General features: G+C 31.3%; 2 protein-coding genes across 2 annotated transcripts; one reads left to right on the forward strand and one right to left on the reverse strand.

Moving 5' to 3' along the window:
* The first annotated feature begins 9,113 nt into the window (after positions 1-9,113).
* On the forward strand, positions 9,114-9,869 carry LOC108477777 (uncharacterized). The gene has a single exon (XM_017780271.1). The coding sequence runs from the start codon at positions 9,114-9,116 to the stop codon at positions 9,867-9,869; it is 756 nt and encodes a 251-aa protein (XP_017635760.1).
* A 4,001-nt stretch (positions 9,870-13,870) lies between these two features.
* LOC108477379 (MYB-like transcription factor ETC1) lies at positions 13,871-14,688 on the reverse strand. Its single transcript, XM_017779904.2, has 3 exons — positions 14,526-14,688; positions 14,340-14,424; positions 13,871-14,271 (listed from the first exon to the last, which is right to left on the reverse strand). The coding sequence occupies exons 1-3, from the start codon at positions 14,560-14,562 to the stop codon at positions 14,166-14,168; spliced, it is 228 nt and encodes a 75-aa protein (XP_017635393.1). The 5' UTR covers positions 14,563-14,688; the 3' UTR covers positions 13,871-14,165.
* Positions 14,689-19,070: the final 4,382 nt, after the last annotated feature.

A 19,070-nucleotide genomic window follows, 5' to 3' on the forward strand; every position in this document is an offset into this window, starting at 1 on the left:
AATCGATATTTTAAATGTTGATAATGCTTTAGCTGACTTAGGGGTAAGTATAAATGTCATGCCCTATAAAATGTTTAAACAACTTGGTCTTGGGAAACCTAAACAAGCTAGGATGAGTATACAAATGGAAAATAAAACTATTAGATTTCCTAGGGGTATTATTGAGGACGTACTCGTTAAGATTGATAAATTTATATTCCCAGTTGACTTTATTATTCTAGACATGGATGAGGATAGTGACTTACCTTTAATTCTAGGCTGGCCATTTTTAGCAACTGCTAGAACTATCATAGATGTTGGTACAGGTGAACTAACGCTTCGTGTAGGTGACCAAACTATCACTCTTCAGGCTCAAGATTCGGTCAAGACATCGAGTTATGAAGGTAATTGTCTAAATCCTGATAATATGCCTATTCATGTGGTTTAACCCTCTTTGCAGGAAAAATTTTTGAGTAATACAAATGAGCCACGTACTAGTTGATTCGACAACATTAGAAAAGTTCATGAAGAACGAAGGCTTAAGATAGAAGAACTAGACGAATGGCGGACACATGTCAAGGAGGAACAAAAAATACACAAGGCCGAATAAAAACAAAACCATGATGAGCATAAAGACGAGACGAACCAATTCAAGGTAGGGCACCAAGTCTGGTTAGATAAAAAGGACCCTCGAATTATCAATACAGAGCTCAACACAAACGGAGCAACTCTTTTTACGGTACTCAAAGTCTTTCCATACGGTACAGTCGAGGTAAACTATTCACATTTCGGTACTTTTAAAGTGAACAGCACTCGACTTAAACCTTATTTAAATAAAGGAATTGACAATGAGAAAGAGGAGTTTCGACTCCGTGATCCGCTGTGACTATGTGAATACGAGGTAAAGTTGAGCTTAAACTCTAAATAAGCGCTTTTCAGGAGGCAACCCTAGCACTAACACCACTAACTAATTTATTTTTATCTATTTTTGAATGTTAAATATAGATTTCTTGACCCACACGGCCTGTACACACGGGCATGTCCCAGGCTGTGTGCTCTAACATGGATTAAACAGTGTATTACACGGCCTAGACACACGGGTGTGTCCTTGGCCGTGTTGATCCTGAGACTTAATTTTCCCTAATATCGACAGAGACATGGCCTAACAGAGACCACACAGCCGTGGTTCATATGGCTTGGACACACAGGCGTGTCCTAGGCCGTGTGAAAACTGGTGCTAAATTTTCAAATTTCAAATAAGTCAGAGAGCTCCACGGGCAAGCCACACGACCGTGTATTCGGACACACAGGCATGTGAGAGACCACATAGACGTGGGAGAAGCGAACAACGTAGCACACGGTCGTACGATACGGTCGTGTGACGAGTGGGCTATATTCTCTTTAACGAACACGGGCTAGATTTTGATCAACACGAGCGTATGACATGACCGTGTGGCCCAACACGGGACTTACACGACTGTGTCCCCATAAAACTCCCCAAACCCTAAATTTCTTTTCCATTTTTTGTCTTTTTCTTTGCTATCTTCTTCAACTAGACACCGTCGTTTCCTCTTCCCTCTCATCGTCCATCGATCGGCCACCACATCTTTCTCTCCTTTTCCATTTTTCTTTCCCCATTTTTTTCTTTCTCTTCTTTCCTCCTTCTCCCACCCATTTTTTCCTTCTCTTTCCCTTTCTTTTCCTTTTCTCCTCTCTTTTTCCCCCCTTTTTTTCCCTCCGACCACCATTCCGCTTACAGCCCCCTCGCCGTCTGCCCCTTGTGCCAACTACCAAGCACCGCCGCACGCTTCCCTATCCCACTGCCGTCCGCATCTCCAGTCTCTTCTTTCGGTTCCTCCTTTCACCCTTAACAATTACTATTTTGATTATTATTATAGCAAGTATTTTATGTTAGTTATTTATTATACTTATTACCTATTCCATTTTTTCATTATTTTCTTTTCTTTCCATTATTCATTATCATTTATATGATTACCCACTGTTTGATGTCTATTTGGCATGATATCTTCACATTGAATTTGTTCTTTTAGCCATGCATTTTTCATTTTTATGTTTCTTGTCTAATATGATTGTTTCCTGCCAATTTTTCTTTTTATTCTTAGTAACTATTGTCAACATATATAATTTTTAGTATAATTCACTTTATCTTTTCGTTCGCTTTATGTTTATTTTAGATTTAATTTCATTAATTTATTTATTTTTTAGAATCACTATATGAAGTGTGCATATCTCAATTTCGAATATTAGGTTTTAGGAGTAACTTGTTAATTAGGATTATTTTCTTTTATTTGGTAATATATTCTTTATTGATACACTCTTTTATTATTTCAGGAACATTATGACTAACACACGAGGTAAGAAGACTGCCGTCCCCACTTCGAAAAAGCGGAAGGCCCTGGCTCGACCTTTTCTTTGAGCCCATATGCCGAGGCTCGCCACCCCTATCTCTGATTTTTGGCAAGCCCCCAAGAGGAACTGTACCAGCTTCATCGAGTACGACCCCTCAGCGTGGGCTACTGCATGGATTGGGCCGCATTAGAACAAGTCCGTTTGGCGATGATGTGCGCTCGATTATTGCTACAGCCCCGTGAGATAGGTTCTCCACCATCATCGAGCCCACTTACTAGGAGCTCACCCTAGAATTCGGTGCCATATTCTCGGTCCAAAAGGTCATGTTCGTCTATGATGAGCCCGGCACCATTACCTTTTACCTTGGCGGGTTGGTGCGACACATGAGTGTCACAAATTTCGGTGCTGCTTTGGGACTTTACACAGAGGAGTTCATAAGCGTCGAGAACTTTCTCTACCTTCATCGACATATTCATTACTCGCCCTCGTGATGTTGGGTTAAGCTCACAGGTGGCCTCACTAACTATGATGCGTGTTGCTCGAAGGCGATGCACCTCTCTCCGGCCCTACGGTATATTCACGCCCTCCTAACTCACACTTTGACAGGTTAGAGAGAGAGCACCGGAGTGTTAGTACCTATGACCCATATTTTTTGTTGAGCATGACTACCGGACAAGTGTTTGATTTGACGTATTTCATCGCACCCGCTTGTCGTAATTAGATGAAACGCCATAAAAAGGGCCCTCTCTTTCTCGGCCTTTATGTGACTCGTCTCGCTCGACACTTCGGTTTACTCGATACACCGGAACAGTCCTCGACACTTACCCTAGTCGATTAGATGTCTCTCCAGGGTATCTCGAGCATGATACATATGAGGATGATCGAGCGGTGACATGGAGTGGACCCCCCTCAGTACAGACTAGTCTAGTCTGACATTCAACATAACCTAGAGGATTTCACTGATGATGTTCCTCCCTACCACGAAAACCCACTATAGCCTCCACCATCAAGTCATCGACATGCTCCCTCTTCTGCTAGCTCCCTAGGAGTATCCTCCGAGGAGTTCGCTAGTTTCTGTCAGTACTGTACTCAGAGGTTCGATAGTATTGATGCAACTTTACAGCAGATCTGCCAGTACCTTCACATCACTCCTCCAGCACCACCGACTCATGACACTGAACAGTCTGATGATGAGGACCATTGAGTCCGATTATTTTTATGTTTATATTTGTCTTTATTTTTATCTTTTATTTTTATTTTTATTCTTCTTGTTATGTCTATTTTGTTTTCCTATTTTGAACTTTATATTAATTATTATGGTTGTTTCTCAACGAGTAACCCTTTAATCTTTTTCAGCATTGTGTTTATTTTTTTATCTGTTGCTCAGAATTCTGCACTACCCTTACATTTATCTACAATTCTGCTTTTCACTATTCTGAGAAATTCATCCACCATTCAGGGCAGTTTCAATATGATATTCTATTTCTATTATGATTTATATTTGTTTTTATATTGAGGACAATATACATCTTAAGTGTGGTGAGATTATTTATATGATGATCAGAAAATCCCTGAATTATGTCTTGTGCTTAAGTAATTTTCTCATATTACTATTAGAATGAATTTTTCTTTGGTTTGTAATTTTTATTGATATGCTTTAGATTAAATTCATAGGTAATTGTGCATTGATTATTTAAAATTTAAGACATTAGAGAATCAAGCATGATAAGTTTATTTTCAGAATTAAAATTTTCTAGGTTGTTTCCCTAAATTGAGGTATTACCTTGAAGTTTGAAATTCGTAGGCTTGACATCAAAAGCCATATTTTTTGTGAGATTTTGAGCCTTTAGAGCATACATTTTTTTTTCGTGCTCACTTTATTATGTCAATATAGAATTGTTATTCTAGAACCTGCTTCAATTATACATGTTGAGACCATACCTTTGATTTGAAATACTGAGATGATAAAGGCACCTAGGTTTTAACGCACTTATCCCATAAAAAGCCTACCTTCATAATTAACCCTTAGTAAACCCCTTTGAACTTAACAAACTGTTTCTTAATTTACCCTAAATACTAACCCATACATCATACTTTTTGATTCGTTGAGAAATTTTCCTATTTTATTGACTCCCTTTTCGTCAAGATTTGATTTGGTTAAATGCCTAACTATGTTCTTTTATTTTAGTTGTATAAATTTATCTTATTATTCATTCATTCAAAAAAAGTAAATATATATATATATATATATATATATATATACACATTTATGTTGATTCTTATTAGTTCTTTTTATAAGCTAAGTATTTAATTCTATATTTTGAGAAGAAGCTCATGTTTCTCGTTAGTAAATTCGATTGGTGTAATTATTTAAGTATTTTTCTAGTTAGGTAATTTATCAAATCGATCTCAATTCTAACCTACTTTTCCAGCCTTTATCCACACCTTTAAGCCAAGCCCCGTTACAACCCATTAAAGACCTTTTGATTTATGTATCACATCATTTTATAGTGGTGGAGATTTAATTTTCATGCAAGCTTATGGTAATAACTTCTCATGTTTGACTCTTGAGTGCTTACTTTTTTAACCTTAAACACTTTGAGCGACTTGAGTGAATCTTTAGTGAGGATGTCAATTCTTGTTAATTTTTGAATTAAAGGTAATTATTTAGATAAAGGGGAATGCCTATGTTTTCATGCTTTAAATGTTAGACTTGGATTACTTGTGCATTTAGTGCTCTTTTAGTTGAATTATCAATGTATGATTATTTGTGAAATTATATGATAAAACAGTGTTGATGAGAATTATGAACTAAGGAAGTTTAATTTTAAATGTGAGTTTAGGATTTTGCTTGAGGACAAGGAAATGCTTAAATGTAGGGATATTTGATAAACCATAAAAGTAACACATTTTAATCCCATACTTAGTATATTTTTGGATGGTTTATCATATAATTTAGTGAATTAGATGTTCCTAATCCCTTAATTTCATGTTTTATACTCAGGAGAGCATAGGGGAACAAAAGGAGCATAAAACGGGCAAAAAAGGGACAAAACGGGCTGATTGAAGGACCCACACGGCCAAGAAAAATTCCACATGGGTAGAGCACACGCCGTTGTGAGCCACACGGGATAGCCACACGCCCGTGTGGCATCTCGTGTCGATATCGCTCACTGTTTCCCAAATACGGGAAAAAAACCAATTTTTAGGGTTTCTGAGCATTCCAAAGTCTACATTAACACACTAGAAGAGGACCTAAGGGGGACACGTAGAGTAGAACACAAGAATTACTCAAAGAACACCAACAGATTCAGCTCGGAAGCAGGATCACCTTCAAGACTGAAGATCTCCCTCCAATTTCTCTCTCGAAGTTTTTGGGTTTCTTTATGTTTTGTTGTTTTCCTATTTTTGAGATGTTTTCCTACTACAATATAAACTAAACTCCCTAAATACCTAGGGAGGATGAAACCTAAGATGGATCTTATTATTTAATATTCTGAATTTAATGATAAATACTTGTTCTTGTTCTTAATTATGTTTTCTTAATTCTTGTTTTAATATTTTCGGGATATTAATTCAAGTTGATGTGCTTATTCAGTGGAGCAAAAGTCCCTGTTTAAGAGTAAAGCCACCATAATTAAGCGGAGTTGCATGCAACCCTAAGGCGACATAAATTTGCTAGATTGGAGTCAAATCTAATAAGAGAATCCATAGATCGAGTTAATGCGGCAATAGGGGTTTTAATTAGAAAGAGATTTCAATTAATCAACCTAGAGTCAGTTGTTCTTAATGTCGAAAGGGATATTAACATAATTTAAGGATTTCTACGGATCTAGACAATTAAATAAAGTGTTAGATTCAGAATCAGAATAATGAGTGAAGTCTAGGTGAATTCTTCCTTGGGTATTGTCTTTATTATCGGTTTATTCGATTACTTTCTTCACTCTCTGTCACATTAAGTATTTAATTAGTTAGTTAATTTTAGATTAAAACAAATCTCTTATATTTTAGGCTAAATAATAGAAAAAAAGTTAATACTAGTACTTTTAGTCCTTGTGGATACGATACTTTGGACTCACTGTAACTAATACTACCATTCGATAGGTGCGCTTGCCTTAGTTGTGATCGTAGTTTAATTTAGTGTTCCATAAAACGATCATCAAAATGGAGATGAGAAATTTTGAATTTGGCCGAAGGCATATAAAGGCTGTCAACTAAAACTTCCTTAAAACATTTTCTAACACACATAATCTAGCATCAATAGTCACATTACATGTAACAAATTTTATCCAAAAATATCTCATTGCTAGCCATTCACAACACATAAACCATCATTCATTAACTATTTAATACTCATGCTCCCATAATCGACTTACATGCACATGTTTCCCCAAATCATGTTTACATTAACTCTTTAGTTTATCTACCATGTTCCACATGTCTTACCTAAACAAACAAGTCCTTACCCATAACTCTTGCCTTAGTAAGATAACTTTTATGACCTCCCATTCGATTGGGGTAATTTGTTAGAAAAATATAAAATATAAAATTAAAACAAGAAAAATAAAATAGTGTTGGTAAAAAATAATGGTTTTGAGGCATGTAGAACACTTTTCCTTAAGACTTTAATACGCCTTCAAGATATAATAAAGCCCTCAACATTCTAAGAAGAATAGTAAAAGTGACTAATAAAAAAGTCTTTTATATAGACATAGAGTAGGTGTATCCTTCCATGAGATATATTTTCATAGGGACATATATTTTAATGAGATACCATTTCATATGATTGTATTATTTTATAAAATAACTTTACATGAAATTATATCTTTGTAAGATAACTTTACATACAAAAGTTACGCTTTTACAACACACCTATTCATTAATAATTATAATTTGTTAGACTTTTCTAAATAATAAAATGTTATTACCTACCAACATCATAAACTATTAACAATCCCCTTAGTTTAAAATGTTGGTAATTTACTTTATAGGTTTTCTCACAAATAAATATTATGCATACAAGATGTGTATCTCTTGAGTTGAGCCATCAATTGGTGGACATATTTTAGAGTTCTAATCAAGTTCTTGGTGCAGAAAGATTGGACCCTGACGCCTAGTATTAATATTTAAATACACCACACATAATATTCATTTATATTTTTGTCGAGGTTGTTCACTTTTAGCATTATTATGGTCATGTGCTTATATTGTTCATAATAAATATTTAAGTAAAAATATTATAATTCAAAAATTTCTAATTTTAAAAAAGTATAAATTATAAAAATTATAAAAGATCATTAGAAATTTATAGATTATTAAAATTATAGAAAAATTTTAAATGTTTTAATTTTTTATAAAATTATATAAAATTTAATAAAATATTATAAAAATATAAAATTAAAAATTGCTACACCTTTTTTGTTTTCTCACACACACTGTCTTACATCATATCTCAATCCATCCTCATCAACTTCCCTCCGCATCATCCTTCCTCAAGTAAAGCATTATCCCATCACTAGAGGTGTTCATGGGTCAGGCTGAGCTTAGGCCTAATCTCAAAAGAAAATTTAGGTCCAAGCCCCACTAGACTTGGCCCATCAAAATGATTTGTTTGACTATTTTAAAAAATAATAAAATATTTTATTTAAATTTAATTATAAAAATATATAAATTATATATAACAGTAAATTTGATTGGCCCATAAACACCTCTACCCATTACTCACTTTAAGCCATCAAGCACTCAAACCTCTCACTTGGCAATTGGCACCCTACATAAGCCGACCATCACACTTCAATCTCCTCATTTCTTTATTGATGAAAGCAAAATCTCCAAACTAGCAAAATAACAACATTTTTCAATATTTTTATATTTTTTAATATTTTAAAGAAATTTTAAATAATTTTTATTTTATAAACTTTTATTAATTTTAGTAATTTTCTATAACTTATTTATAGTTTTTAAATTTTTAATAACTATTAAATTTTTCTAAGATTTTAATTATAATTTATAATATTTAATGATATTTAAATATTTTTTATAATTTTAATAATTTAAAAAATTAATTAAACCCTTATAAAGTAATGAAAAAAGTCAATTAAGCTATAGTAAAATAATAGAAAAATCAATTAAGCCCTTACTTCAACATTTTTTTATGTCAACTGTCATGTCAACACTTAATGGTCCATCATAAGCATAAATAGAAAAAATGAATTTAAGTGGTTTTATAGTGTACAAATCATGATTCAAAAGATTCAAATTAAGTGCACTTTTTGACGAGGAGTTTAATTGAATTTTTTAATAATTTTTGGAGAACTTGCTTCACGTTTTACCCAAAATTTTATATCAAGTAAAAAGATAATATTGTTATCAAACACAATTTTTTTAAAAAAATAAATTTTAGAATTTTTCATTTTCATAATTTTTTTTAAAGATTTATCAGTTAAATAAATTGGTGCTACTTTATGCAGTAACAGTAATGGTGTATAAATGCTTCAAATGACATACAATGCAAGTGGAATGAATATATATTAACTGGCAAAGTTGCAAAAACGGTTAACTTAATTGCTAATGGGCATGATTTCTCATTCATCAAACGTGACCTATCACTCTTCTTCATATCCTGAATCTAATTTGCATGACTTTTCATTTCAAGTTTCAATCACAAACAAAGGAAGAAAAAAAAAAAAAAAAACATTTCATGCATTGAATAAAAGCTGCAATCTAGCCTCGCATATGAGCTGCTTTTAGTCGGATTTGGCACAATGAGAGTAACCATTGTTGCCTGGGGACGAGAAATCGCCATGGAAATCGGTTTCCAGGAACCTGTGTTAGCGATCAAAGGGAAGTTAGAACAGTTTCTGGGAATTCCAGTAGGATCGCAAACACTTTCTGTATCCGGTTGGGAGCTTGTTGATGGATTAGACATGGAGGATTACCCGATCATCACTCACGGTACAAAAATCGACCTTATCATGAAACCGCTTTCGCATCCCTTTAACCATTGCAGTAAAATGCAAATCATTGTAAAATTTTCAGCTAAACAGATTGCCATTGAAGTTGATAGAAGCGAAACAGTTAGCAGCTTAAAAGAAAAAATCCACATTGTGGATGGCACACCGATTAAAAGAATGTCACTGTTTTTCTCCGGAATAGAATTGGCAGATGATTTCCGAAACCTGAGTGAATATGGGATTTCTGAATACTCAGAAATCATTGTTTTCTTGAAAACTATGAGCCGTTTAAGGGAAGACCCTCCAACAAGGAAGCTAAATATAGTGGTCCAAATGTCTTCGAGCCTGCTAAATGCGGCTGCCATTACATTCGAAATGAGGGATTGTAGCACTGTTAATGATTTGAGAGAGTTATTGCTGAGCAGAAAAATTCTTCCCCAAGATGATTATTTGTTCATACACAAGCAAAGGATCATGCGTGAGAATTGTAGCTTAAAGTGGCATGGTGTTGAAAATGGGGATTACCTCTATGTATTTAGAGGCACTGTTAGTCGTAGTGGATGTTGAGATGTACAAATTCAACGTATTATGAGTTATCTGAATATAGATAATTTAATTTGGACTTTTGTTTTATGCAATTCTCCTGCAAATTTGATTGTTTCTTCCATGTTTGCGTTGAACGCTAATCTTGGAGGGCCCTCTATCTAACAAAACTAGCTGCTAATCAATAATATGTGAAGAGGAATGATTCGTGTAAAATTCCTTCTAATAATTAAATTTTGTATGATTAACATATATGCATACACTCAACAACCCAAAACCTTTAATTGGTTTTTAGAATTTAATGTTAAATTGGGTGTTTATTTTGGGGTCTCTGGGTTCATTTGAAGGAGGGTTAGTTTTTACTTGTTTTCATGGGACTATCCTCTATTATTTCTGCTTTGGAAAGTTTCAATTTGTTTCTAGATTATTTCCCTTTATTTTCAAGCTAATGATTTAGCATAGCATTGTTGAGAGGTCCGCTAGTGGATATGGTTAAATAGTAGTGTCAAAAATTGTAAGTGATTCTGTTAGTCATTGAGAATTTTGTGAATGAGCGAATTATGAAAATTAAAGAGTTTGCGTGAAGTTTGAACTAATACTTTATATGGTCCATGATGAGTAAGGTTTGTTTATGTTCGGTTTATTTAATAAATGAATTGTTCATCAAACGTTTTATTCATTTACAACCGTAATGATAAGTAAGGCACTCCTAATCTACAGCTTAGGTGGAAACAACATTTCACAAACCTTTACATTACAAAGTCAAGACCACCAATGGCTCTTAGAATTGTTGTTCAACTATATGAACCACGCTTGAGTGACAACATAAATGCATGGGTCAAATTCCACCGTATTCAAACTTTTCAATTTTTGTGGTGGTTAAGGCACTCTTAATTTATGGCTTGTTTAGGCGCAGATAACACTTCATAAAATTTTTTAACCAAAGCCAAAGTTGTTTGTGACTCTCAACATTATTATTCAGCCATGTAAACCATCTTCCACTTGCAATAAAATATGGTACATGTTAAGGATCCAAACCTTCAACCAAAAAAAATGTGCCATTTTTAACTCTATCAAGAGTAGTTTGTCAAAGTATTTTCTACCAAAAGCTAATGGACTCTTAACATGTCTAGGATTTTCCCTCAAAGCTCTTTATCTCTTACCTATTCTAAGAGCCATGTAGATTCATTGAGTAGGAGTGTCTCACCAATAAAAGAAATTAAAAAGTTCGTGCACGGTGTAATTTAAACCAATTCCCTATATAAAAGGCATTTATGGGTAAATATAACGTCAGAGTGACTACTATGACAATTATACAAATTTTGAAAAATAAGGAAGTCGTCATCTTTTTTTTTTTTTTAGTGAATAATAACATGATACAACTACATTAAACTAAAATGAAGAAAAGCACCTGAATCTTGTCTTGTCCAAGTGTCAATTAACTCCCTAGGCACATCTTCGACTACTTGCATACCCTCCTTATTAACAAAAGAGATTTTGGCTATAAGATCAATGACTTGATTACTCTTTTTAGCCACATGCCTTATCACCCAATAATCTCTGCTTTGTAACACCTACTGAATTAATCGAAGCAAAGCCAAATTTGAAGACATAGAGTAGCCTTCTTGAATAACTTTGGCCACCTCCAAACAACTTTTTTTGTTTAAGTGTGATTGGTCACTTATAAAATTTGTTTTTTAATTAAAATTTATTAAAATAATATTTTTTAGGTTTATAAAAACAAAAGTGGGGCTTAGGAGTTTGACTACTCGTGAGGAAAGTATTAACACCTTTACGACTCCCATTTATAAAAGTTGTATCATTTAATTACGTGTTATGTTTAATTTTAAAAATAATAAATTTAAGTTTGATATATACAAATAATTATTTATCATAAATAAAATGAGTTTGGCTTTAAGACGAAAATATTGAGGAATGCTCGTACATAATAATTCTCGGGTTAAAAAATTAAATATCCAAATAGGTTGTCAGATGGATTATATACGAAAATGATATGTTTTTTGAGTCACGTTTATTTGACAAAGATAACACCTTTTTTTATATTAAAATATTTTTGTTTTTAAATAAAATATTATTATTTTATTTTTATTAAAAATATTTAAATTTATAAACAAGTAAAAACACAGTCAACGGGTCAAAATATGGGTAATAAATACCCGATACAAGTTGTGCCTGTTAAATAGGCGCGACCCAAAAAAAGGTACCATTTTCAGTAAATTATCCAACTAACAACCTATTTAATTAATTAATTAATTAATTATTTATTTATTTATTTATTTATTTATTTAGGTAAAACCCGTAATTCTCAAATGGAATTAAAAATAAAATACATTTCAAATACAAAAAAGTTCAGGTGGAAGCTGAACAATAACTCAAAAATTAATATGGCTCTAAAATATTGTGTTTTTCTTATATACAATAATGATGTGGGAAATAACAATCATATGATTTAAATTTATATTAAACTACCCTTCATTTGACTTTAGATACAACATTGTCTTATACATTAAATAATTATTTTATATTTTGTGATTATAGTTTTTTTTTTTTAAAATAATGAACGTAGGTGTTAACAACATCTATAATCACGATGCACATTGACAAACACAGGGTTGAAGTCAAAACAATTTTTTAGAGGAGCTGGATGAAATTTTAATTTTTTATAGTCTATAAATTAAAATTTTAAAATTTTAGGGGGTAAAATGTAATTTTATTTTTATTAATTTAAATTTTTTTAAAAATTTTAAGGACTTAAATAATAATTTTATATTTTAGAGAGACTAAGGCCTCTTTAGCTCCTAAATTCGCCTTTGAACAAAGACATGAAATCGTACGAATAACCCAATTAACAAATTATAACAAATTTAGATACATATATTACACATTGAATAGTTTCTTTTAATTTTTAAATTTTTTCTATAATATTTTACCTAATAATAAATAATAATGAGAATTATAACATTTGTTACTAACATGCGGCAACCATCGTAATAATAATTATAGTAACCAATTTTCAATTTTAGTCGGATGATTTCTTGAAAAATTATGAAATTTTTAGTTAAAAGAATGTAGTTTTATTTTTTTTAAAAATGGGAATCCTCGTTGCTAACTTTTTTCGCCCATAACATCCCCGCCATGTACGAGCTTCACTTCGGCGTTCCTATGTCAGGTTCTATTCTTAACAGCATCAACACCCATCTCGACGCTCGCACTGCCTCCGTTCTCCTCCGCCACTGTGAACCGAAGCTCCTCTTCGTCGATACCCTCCCTCAGTCTCTCGCCCTGGAAGCCATCTCCCTCTTCCCCCCCTAACGAATCCCCCCGATTCTCGTTAATCCAAGACAATAACGATGATGCCGGGAGTTCCAATTCGTCATCATCCACCGTTGATTCTCGCTTCTGTTGCACGTACGAGAGCCTGATGGAGAAAGGCAACCCTAATTTCAAATGAATTAGGCCTAAAACTGAGTGGAGTCTGATTGTTTTGAACTATACATCAGGCACCATATCATCCCCCATAGGAGTGGTTCACAGTCACAGAGGAGTTTCAACGATGACCATTGATTCTTTAATAGATTGATAAGTTCCAAAACAACCAGTTCATTTATGGACACTCCCAATGTTTCACGCTAATGGGTGGAGTTTCACCTGGGGCATGGTTACCGTCGGCGACTCCAATGTTTGTGTTCGCAAATTCGATGCCTCCATCATATATAGTTTAATTAAGAAACATGGTATCACTCACATTTATGGAGCGCCTATTGTGCTTAACATGTTATCGAGTTCCCCTGAAATTAAGCCACTCGAAAATCCTGGTAAAATCCTTAGCGCTGGAGCTCCACCGCCGGCCGCTGTGCTGTCTAGGATCAAGTTACTCGGTTTCGTCGTGAGTCACGACTACGGGGAGGGCTTGTGGTCTCTTCAATATCAAAATATGATTTCAAGTTTAAGTAATAATTAAATTTAAAATAAAATTTAAATATTAAATAAATACAAACATCAAATTTAGGGAAAAGTATATATTAATCCATTTAAGAATTCTCAAAATAAGTCCAATGGTAACTGTGGTGATCCAGTGAACTAGGCAAAGCAATCAAGAAATTCATAATATTAACACCAAAAGTGAAGATAATTTCAAAAAGAAAAAGAGAAATCAACCTCGGAATTATCATACTAAAGCAAATAGCAACCATGAGGCATTGTACAAAACCCAGGCATTTGCTTTTATATATATATATACGCTGCAAACCAAAACTGAAACAATCACCCAATGCAAAACCCAAACACTTGGATGTAATCCTAACTCAGATTGGGCATTGGATTATTGTAAGAGAATCTAGAAGCCCAATACTTCTGAATCTCCTCAGCTGTTCTTCCAGGGATTCTCCCTGCTATCAAAGACCACCTGCAAAATGATTTCAACATTGGTTTTCTTTTTTCATCAAAAAATCCAAAACACAAACCAAAACCCACCTTTCTCCAACCAAATTGAACATTCTAATAATGAGGGTTTCCTCATCTTCTGAGAAGTCAAGCTTGGAATCTTCACTGGATTCCTCTGCAACAAAACAGCTAAAAGAAACCCATTAATTTCTTTACTCCAACACAAAGATGGGAAAGTTATTAAAAGTGGTTGAGAGTAGTAGGAAAATGGGTTACCTTTAGAATCAACAGAAGAACCATCCATGTCAGCCATAAAGAGGAGTTTGAGACAGAGTAATTGTTGTTTTAAGTGTGGAAATTGAAGGAGTAGTAATAGGCGACATGGTAGGTTGAGGGGGGGAAGAATGGTAGTTGTTGACAAAGGGGGGCGTTGATAGGTAGTTGAATTTCTTTACTTATGGGTTGGACGGTTGGTGTCTGCATGCTGACAAAGTCTCTCAAGTGTTTATCTAGAATTTCTACTTATTTCACTTCAATTATTATTTATCTCCAATAACCCCCAACTCCTATTTAATCACCTATCACATGCCTATTACTTCCACACTCTTATCCTTTAGTACTCAATTTTGGGATTTTATTTCGTTAAATTATCTAAAAAATATTAATTTTATTGAATATTTTAAATATAATTACTGTTTTCTTTAACCAAATTATTGTTTTAGTAAGGCTACATATTGTTTTAGGACATATTTAAAATAAAATAAAAATTGTTGATGCAAGCTTTAGTAGCCTAGTAATTTGTTTATGCATTACTTAAGCCAGGGTAACATTGATTTTTGAGCCACCACGAATTTGATAATTATAAATTTAAGGATACATTTAATCTCACACATTTCTCACATTAAAAATATTATTAGATTATTATTTGATGTATTTTATTTATTTAGTTTAAAATCAACTAATAACATTTTAAATTCCTTTGTCTATCAAACAATAACCTTAAACTATTTTGATAGAATATATTTTATTCATAATTTAATTCACCTAATTCAAACATATTCATTGGTTTTTCAAAAGAAAAATGTTAGGTAGATGTAGATTCATCATTGAGTGACTTACATGAGCAGTAATTAAGAAAATGCCAAAACAAATTATTGTTGTCCCCTGTCTCTTATTATTTATTTAGTTTTGGTACTTTTCAATTATAATTAATATATTTATATAATTATAATAACAATCAATTAATATAACTTACAAATATAATTAATACACTTGTGTAATTACAATATACAAATAGATAAGTTAGAAATCGGAATATATTTTAACTTAGGTTATGGAATTCGAATCAAGGCGCTAAATATATCAAAACTTTAGCTTATAATTATGTAAGTGTTAATATGTAGTTTGTTCCCTAAATTTGTATAAAAGTATTTAGTTGGTATTTAAATTTTTTTTTGACCTAGTTGATACTTACATTTGTATTCTATCAACGAGGTTGATATCTCCCTACTAACCATTAGTTTATGCTAATGTGTCATTGATAGTTAATCTGGTGATGACATGTAATCAACTCTTAGTATGCCATGTAGTGGACATCAATTTTAAAAAAATTAAAAATATATAAATTACTTAAAAAGTATATTCTTCGCATAAAGAATTAATTTTGTTCAGATTAACCATTTGTCCAAACTCATTCCATATGTATTTTTAGTTAGTTTATATTTTTATAATTATCAAGTTATTTATATTATTATTTTGGAAATTAAAATAAATAAATTTTAATAAATTTTAAAATATATAAATTAATAAAAATTTATAAAAGATTTTTACATCAAGAATGAACCTATACATCGATAACCATTTATCTAAATTTATTGTAGACATGTTTTTTTAGTTCTTTTAAATATTTATATATATATTTTATAAATTTATGAAATTTTAGTTCTTTTATATATTTATATATTATTTTTATTAATTTATATATATTTAAAGATATTTTATTTTTTAATTTATGTCCGTCATATAACATATTAAGATGTTGCCATGTGACACCGTCAAATTGCTATTAATGCCGCACATTAGCACAAGCTAATAATATTAATATAAAAATATCAAATTAGGTGAAGTAATACAAATTCAAATACCAACTAGCTAAATACTTTTAGCAAAAGGGTTTTTTTTTTTTTAACTAAAAGTGATAAAACCAAATCCAACCAGAAGCATTGCAAAAGCCATCAAACGCCCTTTTGTAGGAATGAAAGTACAAATATTTTAAGAAACTAGTTTGTAAGTGATACATAGCTAATCACTTCTATCAATTAGGATCAGTTAGAAAACAGTAATTAGTGAAAATGAAAAAAAATCATGACACATGGTAAGATGTCATGTCAGTAAAAAATATTTTTTAAAAATTATAAAAGACTAAGTAATAATAATTATATCTTAAGTGAACATGGACAACGGTTATCTAAGTTCATTTGAGTTGAGTTTAAAAAAATTCAAAAAATATAAATATGTTAATATTTATTTAAATTCTAAAAATATGAAAAAATCAATAATTTTATAAAATAATTTTTATATATTTGAATAATTTTATATTACATATAAAATTTCTAATAATTTTATTAACAATAATTTTATATTCAAATTTAAAAACTATATTCGAATTTAAAATTTTCAATTCAATTTTTATATTCAAAATTAAAATTCAAATTAAAAATTGATAATCAATTTTTTTAATTTGAATATAAAAAATTTAAATTGAAATTTTTATTTAATAATTTTTTATTCAAATTTTGTATATATATAAATTATTATTAAAAATATTGGAATTTTTCATATATAATATAATATTACTTGAATATATAAAAATATTTTTTCAATTTTTAGAATTTTAAATAATTATTAACATTTTTATAGGTTTTAAACTTTTTTAGTTTTGAACTCATCTAAAATGAATCTAGACAAATGGTTTTCCAACTTTAAATGAACCTAGACAAAATTATGTCCTTGTTCATTCTAGACGTATTTTCATATATTTTTAAAAAATTATTTAAAACTTTTTATAAAATTGAATTTTTTTTGCTTACGTGACATGCCAAGTTAGCATCTACCACATGTCATCTTTTGGTGCTGCCACATCAATGCATTTAATGATCAGTCAACCAATGGTTTTTGTTAACGGAAGAGTGTAATTAATTATTTTTCTGGTCATTAAACACTTGATAAGGTGCATTTTTTAAAATGCTCAGTTGATTTTTTTCATTTTTACTATGGTTTTTAACCCTTAAGCCTATTAATTAAATTAAATTAAATTAAAAACAATTTTTTAAATATCAATTTTTTTATTAAATCAAATGACATTTGATTTTATTAGGCATAAATTGTTTTAGGTTAAATTATGGATATGGTTCTTCTATTATGTTTAAATTTAGGAGTTAATATTTATGTTTAAATTTGACACATTTTGGTTTCTCTACATATTATCATTAGTTAGTGAAAATAGTTTACATTCTTAATTATTTCAATTAAAGTGTTGATGTCAAATATTTCTTAAAATATTCATTCTAACTTATCATGTTTTTTTTTTGTGTGTGTGCGTATTATAAGAGGTTTTTAAGAGAAATTCACTTAATCACTTTAACCGAAATAGTTAAGGATGTTAATTATTTAGACTAATATTATTGTAAAAGTAGATGATCAAATTATGTCAAATTAAAATATAAATACTACATCCTAAATGTGAACATATCGAAGGATCAAAACTAGAATTTAACCATTATTATATAATGACTAAAACAAGAAAAAAAAAAAGAGAGAGAGAATCTTGTTATTAATTAGTCCAAATTGTTGTAACCATTTTTTGAAAACGGGAATCGACTTGAATTTTGAAAATGAAAACGAAAAACTGGAGTCGCCGCCAATCAATTTTGATGAGGTGTGATCGGGTCACCTTAAATTAATCATTTTAATAAAAGTTAAGATTTACTAAAACGATAATTTTTGGTCTACGAAAACCAAAAATAAGTTCGAGTCGATTACTGAGACGAGGAAGGATTAGCACCCTCGATCGCCCAAAATTGGTACCTAGTTGATTAATTAGTGTCTTAGTGTCGAAGATTTGAAAACTTGAAAGAATTTAAAACACAATCCCTCTTTGAATTAATGCTAATTTAAAAATGATCGAATAAGTTAAAATGGATGTTAAGGACTCCCTCATCTCGAAGTAATAAAACGTCACGCCCAGTAAGTTAGGACACGATATTTCGAACTTTGAGAATGAGCTTGCCTTTATTTGAAATTTATGTATTTTAACTTCTTTTAAAAGAATATTCGGTTAGTTAGGGTGGACGAGGAAAATCGAAACCCAGTAAGTTAGGGTACGTTTCCTCGAATTTTCGAACATCGAATATTGCCTTTATTTGCGAAAAATCTTATTTCGAAGTAACAAAATGTCATACCCGGTAAGTTAGGGCACCACACCTCGCATTCCCGAAAATAAGCATTTTTAAAATTCGTATTGTGATTTAAAAGGATATTCCGTGATTTAGGTTAAAAGAGAAAAATCGAAATCCAGTAAGTTAAGGCACGATTGTCTCGAATTACCAAATACGGAGTATTTACTTTTATGAAAGAATTGTTTTGGGTCAAGTAAAATTAGTATAACATAAGTCGTACTAAAATGGGATAATAAAAGGTGCGTAAACGGATACAAGTTTGATATTGATAGACATAACAGAATAACCATAGATGCGATGTAAAGGATAATGATAAGAGCAAAAATAAAATTAACAAATAAAATAATAAATAAACTAGGGAATA

Source organism: Gossypium arboreum, chromosome 12, assembly GCF_025698485.1.
Source record: "Gossypium arboreum isolate Shixiya-1 chromosome 12, ASM2569848v2, whole genome shotgun sequence".
In the NCBI taxonomy this organism is placed as follows: Eukaryota; Viridiplantae; Streptophyta; class Magnoliopsida; order Malvales; family Malvaceae; genus Gossypium; species Gossypium arboreum.

Bases quoted from the DNA above. Each gene is read 5' to 3' on its own strand.
- LOC108477777 (XM_017780271.1), top strand. From the start codon at position 9,114: ATGAGAGTAACCATTGTTGCCTGGGGACGAGAAATCGCCATGGAAATC.
- LOC108477379 (XM_017779904.2), bottom strand. From the start codon at position 14,562: ATGGCTGACATGGATGGTTCTTCTGTTGATTCTAAAG. The intron at 14,425-14,525 runs GTAACCCATTTT...GTTTTGTTGCAG, and splicing joins TTCTTCTGTTGATTCTAAAG to AGGAATCCAGTGAAGATTCC. The intron at 14,272-14,339 runs GTGGGTTTTGGT...ATCATTTTGCAG, and splicing joins TTCAATTTGGTTGGAGAAAG to GTGGTCTTTGATAGCAGGGA.